This window comes from Anneissia japonica, unplaced genomic scaffold, assembly GCF_011630105.1.
Source record: "Anneissia japonica isolate Jap-2015-1 unplaced genomic scaffold, ASM1163010v1 scaffold275_len1219475_cov178, whole genome shotgun sequence".
NCBI classification, from domain to species: Eukaryota; Metazoa; Echinodermata; class Crinoidea; order Comatulida; family Comatulidae; genus Anneissia; species Anneissia japonica.
Window position 1 is genome coordinate 642,372 of NW_022752912.1, and position 6,989 is coordinate 649,360.

The 6,989-nt window shown below is 34.8% G+C and overlaps 1 protein-coding gene across 1 annotated transcript in view; it reads right to left on the bottom strand.

The window, feature by feature from the left end:
* LOC117122410 overlaps positions 1-6,989 on the bottom strand; it is a 7,508-nt gene continuing 519 nt past the window's right edge. Inside the window, exons 2-5 of the mRNA XM_033267965.1 lie at positions 4,791-4,878; positions 4,155-4,367; positions 3,506-3,616; positions 1-2,754 (exon numbers count right to left, since the gene is read on the bottom strand). Of these exons, the coding sequence (XP_033123856.1) occupies positions 2,680-2,754; positions 3,506-3,616; positions 4,155-4,367; positions 4,791-4,847 (456 nt within the window). The 5' untranslated portion in view covers positions 4,848-4,878 and the 3' untranslated portion in view covers positions 1-2,679. The remainder of the gene's footprint in view (positions 2,755-3,505; positions 3,617-4,154; positions 4,368-4,790; positions 4,879-6,989) is intronic.

The window sequence follows — 6,989 nt, forward strand, 5'->3', positions numbered from 1 at the left end:
TTGTGCAGTGTGCTATTAAAATTTATCTGGTGCTATTAGCTAATTACAATCACACTTCACAAGACAAAAGACTTAGTGACATAAAGTGCTTGATAAATAATAATAACAAAAATATAATATTGTAATAACTATATTATTGCTATTTTTATTACAATATTATAACAAAGATATAATATTGTAATAACAAAAGCAATAATATAGTAATGATGATGGTATTAATAACATGTATGAAAGCATCTTGTAGCTCCATGATATTAATATTGAAAAAATAGTATAATCAATCAACAATGACTAATAACATCAGTATACTCTTAACAAAAAATTTAAAAATTACTGAGTTTTGTAGTCGATTAGGCGGGTACTCATAATAATTACACCTATAGTCATAATTTGTACTTATATATGAATTGTGATATAACAAAATATTAAATAATAAATAATAATTAATATACCGTAAAATTTGTGTAGAATAGAAAAGTACGCTGGTTCTTATTTATTTCTTTCTCTATATTAATGTAGGCTTAAATATTACTATTTAACATAATTAGTTCTACTGTCTCATTTGCTAAAGTGTCAACGTAGTCAATTTATGTCAATCAGTGGTGTAACGGCTATGAGCTCTCATTGGCAAAGCCAGGGTCCCTGGAGCCTCAAGGGGCCCAGCAAATTCAACCAATTTTTTTTTACAAATAACAAGGCCGTTTTCCAAGCCGTAGTCTGAGGTATTTATTGTAATATGCTATATTAGCGATATCTGAGCTAAAATTAAGTATACTTTTTTTGGGTCATATCACGATGCATAAACTTAGAAAGGGCATTAAAATACGTCTTAGAATGCTAAAAACACTGGGGCTCTTCGCATCCTCCCAATGACTGGGGGCCTGAAGGGCCTTGCCCGGGGGCCTTCCCCCCTCCCTTCGTTCGTTCGTTCGTTCGTTTAGTGTTTCAATGTGTTCCATATGTGTTTGATCCAATGACCGGGGTAATAATGTGAAGCGCTTAGAGGCTTTGTTAAGGCATTAAGCGCTATATAAGAACGACATATTATTATTATTATACCACTGATGTCAATGTCCACCTAATATTCTTTTAGCAGAATAGAAAATTCATTAATGCAAGAACATCCCTAAGAGCCAACTGAGGAGGTAAATAGTGAAAGTCCTTGCTAAACAATACACAGTAGTCTAAACTCTTGGGAAGTCTAATGAGAAGCTGCTAATTCGTACGCTGACTTTCAAAATGAAAATGATAAATTAAAACATTGAATTCAATTGCTCATTTCAAAAGATTAGAAATTTGTCATTTACTTTTAATAAGACTTCAGACCGCCGCAACAATTTGGTTTTCGCTGGTTTTACAAATTGTTACTTCAAAAATCTATAAATTTACCGGGAAATTGTTTTCATGTACAGTATTGTATTTCATTAATGTATATGAGAAAACATGCACCTTTAATGTAAGCATTTGCAGAAGTAGAAACTAGCTACAGTAACTAGTACAGTATGAACTGTATTATGCAAACACAAGGTCTGAACTATCACGGACAGCTCAGTTATAGCGCACTGTCATGATTTATTGCACATTCATAATGTTTATAACATCCGATTTAGGAACCTTGCGCAACTTGAAAGCCGCTCGATATTGGTACCAAAACAAGATATAAATACGCAACATAAATCTGCAATGTGAATGCATTTATGGTTAATACAGTAGCACGTTGATAAGATACAACGAATGTTTTCCGTGTCGATAAGTCATTAGGCCAACTGATGACTATTGCAAGTTATATCGTTTATATTAACAATACTGTGCAGAGCAAAAAAATACGACATTGAAGAAATTGGAATATAATTAGACTGGAGTAAATCCATGTCTTTAAAAATGTGCACATTTTTGCCACCCTTGGTTAAAAATGTCTAGCGCAAAGTTCGCTCTCAACAAATATTATACCAATATAGTATTGTTTTATTTTTTTTACACATCTGGCATAAGCGCGTGTGTATAACTTAATGATGTTTTTACAGTGTGTGTGGTCTACAACATAGGCCTACTTATCTTGAGCATCGTCAACAACAAATTTACGTCATAGTCCAAATGTTCAGTAGTTGATTGATGTAAACTAATTTCCAAAACACATATTATATTTATACGTAAACACAATAGGCTTGTAAAAAAATGTGATGTAGCTGTTGGTCACGTGACCTTATTAAATATATGGGAATGAAAAACATTAGTATTTAGTGGCCTGACGTTACAATGACCCTTAGTTTTGTACAGTCGGAAGAGCACTAAGTAGGCCTATTTTATTCGTGATAAAATTATTTATGAATAAGTCTACAATATTATCATGAATAAGACTAAAATATTATCATTATAATATTATATCATTCCTGATGATGACATAATTAATGTCGAAATATTGAATCCCGACACGATGGCGTGCATTTCGATAATTGGAGTATGTATTATACTATTTTATCTACAATAATCAATGTGGCATTACATAGGCTATCCCTCTGACCAATCTCTAACATAGGAAGAGCTCCACCAACATATCTTCAAAGTAGGGCCGTCTTACTAGCTAATAAGCTATTTGTTTCACGTCATCCGTCTCGATTGTCCTTCTATACTTCAATAATAGCAGTCCTTGAATATTCGAGAGTGTGTCGCTAGTGACAATCAATGATTCGAAATGTTCTTGTAAGCAAAGTGAGCGTCGACTAGAAACAACGGGAATGAGCCGAAAGCTACAATCTAAAAAAGATGAAAAGCAGATTAATTATTTTAATAGCTAGTTATCATATTACGACAATGAATTATATCGTTTGGTTCGTTTCCCCTGATTTGTATTACTAAAATTGTTTCAGTGTACGTATATATTCAAATGACAAACCACAGCATTCGTCATCGGTGACGTAACAGTAATCGTCATAAATAAAAATAATAATATGTCGTTCTTATATAGCGCTTCATATGCACAAAGCCTCTAAGCGCTTCACGTTACTACCCCGGAACACATACTCAACACCAAATTAAATTATTAAATTATATTATTGCGTAATATTGCAGCTAGTAATCAGCGCAGTTGTGTTGGAACCTACCAGGTAACCACTTGTATCCCTGGGTGGAGAGTCAACCGTAGATAAAGTGCCTTGCCCAAGGACACAAGCGATTTGCACAGCGAGAGTTTCGAACCCCCGAGTCCAAGCCATAACGATGCGCCAACCACGTCTACACTAATAATAATACGATAGTATAATACATACTCCAAGTATCGAAATGCACGCCATCGTGTCGGGATTCAATATTTTGACATTAATGATGTCATCATCAATGATGACATCATAATTAATGTCGAAATATTGAATCCCGACACGATGGCGTGCATTTCGATACTTGGAGTATGTATTATACTATCTTATCTGAGATTAATCAGTTGACCTTTCGGTTTTTGGAATAATAATACAGTGTACCTATATGCAAATGAATTCCATTCATCACTTACCACGCCAATAATTTCTCTGAGTACTATCATGCTATATTGTACGATTCTTGATGTCAGCACAACCACTGCAATTATCACAAAGGAAACCTCAAGGAAGCAGCACACCAATTCCTTCAAACGCGAAACGAAACATAATATTGAAGTAGGCCTAATCATCACACCGTATATTATAAAATCATGTTCCGTAAAAAAACCAAAAAAAAAACAAAAAAACGAGCTCACTCAGACGCGCGTATAGTAAACTTTAACGCAAACAATGCAAAGACGAACCGCAAACAACGCAAGAGTTGACTAGCGTTGGTGTTGCGTTGCGCTGACAAGTTTGCGTCATCGGTTCCCACCACTGTTCTCTGAGATCAGTGGTTGCCACTTGAAAGCACGCGTCGCTGAAGCACTGCTGCAGAACCCCCGCGTTGCGTCACTTATTGTGTCGTTGCGTTGTGTCCTAGTGACATCATAGTAGGGCGGCGCGTCACAGGCTAAGCTGCGTGCTGTATTGCAGCTCATCACATAACGGAAAGCTTAGACAGCATGATTACATTTTAAAAAGACAAAGAAATGAATTCGTGCTTGAAAATAATTGTTACATTTTTTTAAATGAAAATGCCACTTTCTTCAAAATGAGACAATCCGCATGCAAAGAACTTACAAATCTAATGAGCCAGTGTGAGTCTGACAACGTACGGAAGATCCAAAGTAATAGAATATTGATCGCTACGATGAAAATTAGTGAAACGAACACGGAGTATTCTTCAGGTACGCATTTGATACCAGAGTCTTTCTTGATGTTACACAAGGTGGAATTTTCTAAAATATCCACAACTACATTCATCACACATCCAAAGGCTACCAGCATAAACACCTTCAATCATAAAAATAAATTGATATAAAAACATTGCAGGGAGGGCAGCTGGCCAGCCCTCCCCGCAATTGGAGAAAAAGAAAATTACATTCAAATTGTTAAGTCTGCGAGTTCCATTTCCGACCATCTTGAGGTGACATAATCGTAAATGTCTTACCTCAGCCCCAACCATGTTGGGGCTGAGGTGGATAGACCCTCCATCTGTCCAAGTCCCTCCCTGGGAACCCTCAATTTCAAATTCCTGGATCCGCCACTGCTGAAACTAAATATTATAGGCTTTCATGATTGCAAATATTATATTATAATTATAGAATCCAATTAACAGGCCTAATACGAATAAAAACTAAAAATACTTATATGGCAATATTCCTGATAAGAATAATAATATAAATAATTATATTTTAGAAAGAATAATAAACTTACAATTTCTATGACTTTTAGCAACCCATTCCTACTGCAAGGGTATCCACACCAATCCATTGTTTACATACCACAACTTTAGAATACTATTCTGAAAAAAAAATCGAAACTAGATACAGTACTTACGAATCTTGTAATTGTTTTATTGGGAGAACCTAGAAACAGCAAGCGGAATATTACAATTAATGTATATTAATTGAACCGTTTATAATATGTGTATATATCTATGCATCTTTATGTATATATAATAGGCCTATATGTAATCAGAAATGTTTCAGAGCACTGTTTCTATCATTTACCAATTTGTTTATAGGCTATATTCTTTCTTAGATAGGCCTCCTTGTTATGTATACCTTTGTATAGTTTGTTATGTTCACTATCCATTCTCTTGAATTGAACGTTGACGTTACAGGTCACATTTATTTGCTCGTGACGTCATTGATGAGCGTGCGTCGATGTGCGCATGTTGTCAGGTTGTTCTAACAAGGCTTTGCTATGACAGTATGAACATTTGTTATGGATGTTGATAAATTTGCCTGGCTCTGACGTTAGATCATGGGCCTAAAGTGCACGTCATTTTACCCAATAATATGATGATAACGTCATATATTTTAGGCCTATTAGGCCTTTGTAGTAGAAATGTTAATTAATAATGACATTTCACCTTTAAAAACATTCATGGCTGCACGATTTGTACAAATGCATTATCGAATTTACCGATACGTAGTGTTAAAAAAAAAAAATTATTCCACCTAAATCTATTTAATCAATAATACCTATGGAATAGTTTTTGTTTTTTAAACTTATAAGAATGCACTAAGGTTGTTACCACTATTTTAAATGCTGTTTGAGTTAATTTCATTTTGCACAAGATATTCACCAGCACACCCCACGCGTCTCCAGTGAGGCTGTGCAAACATGATCACATTTGAACACTTGTGCCAGTGTTTTGCATTATATTGATCTCTGAACCATTATAAAATAAATACAAATACAGTACAACTTCTTTCTTCCTATTCCGTGATTCTTATCTGTACTAATGCTTATACAGTAATATTTGTCACTCACAGTTTTATTACAACTCTGACTTTTGTGTTTTTACAGGGGAGAATTTAGGGGGGGGGAGGGGCGGCCCGGCTCTGGCGCCCCCCCCCCCCCCCCCCGGAAGTAAAAAAAAGGGGAAAAAAAGAAATTATAGCCCATAACGCCTCAAATGTTATTTTCGGTCGTCTAGAACACAAGAATTTCGCGGGTTCATGTCCCCGGACCCCCTAGGACAGTGTTGTCTCGATCGGCCCAACTTACGAACAATTAATAATGAATTTGCGTTTTGGGGTTTTGAATTATAAACAAATAATAAACTAACACATTTTTTACCAGAATGCAAGTACATCAATGTCACATTTTGTGTATTTATCCAAGAAATTCTTGTAATGACAGGCCTATGTATTTGTAAATTTGATCATTTCTGAAACTAACAAATTTTCAAGTATATTTCAATACTAATGGCTCCTGTATGAGTATTAATTACTCGATTCAAATGTCAAATTGTGAAGAATATAACAGCTATTATTAGTACATGATATTTAAGCGGCTCAAACAACTTGACCTAATAAGATTAAAAGGTTAAGCACATAGCGACTCATTGAACATCTAATTATACGTAATAGACGAGTCACTAATCGATGATTTATGGAATTTGACAGCAAACGATCAAGGTATTTAGTTACTAACAAACCATTTTAGATTGAAAAAGGATGTACATTAGATGCGGAACATTACTCATCCATTCAATATTATTGATAGGCCTATTATTATTAGCACCAAATACTATCGTAGTACTGAAAATCCAAACGGTAATAGTCATCATAATAATTTAAAATCATAATAATAATGATGTGTGAGCGTTTCATTCAGTTGTACGTGAGTAGTGCCTGTGGGAAACCTATGCGTATCCCCTTTAGGTTTCCGTGGTATAATGGTATGATACTCGCCTTCATAGTAAAAGGTTGCAGGTTCGAATCTCGCCAGAGACACTTTCTTTCACACAATTGAAAATACGATTATAACGTTATGTTCCTATTCGAGCACTGTTATTATTTATGTATTATTAATGTTTATTTTGTGTTTACGGTGCTACACAGCAAACCTAAATATTATTAATTTTATTATTATTATTATATAGGCCTCTTATACACATCT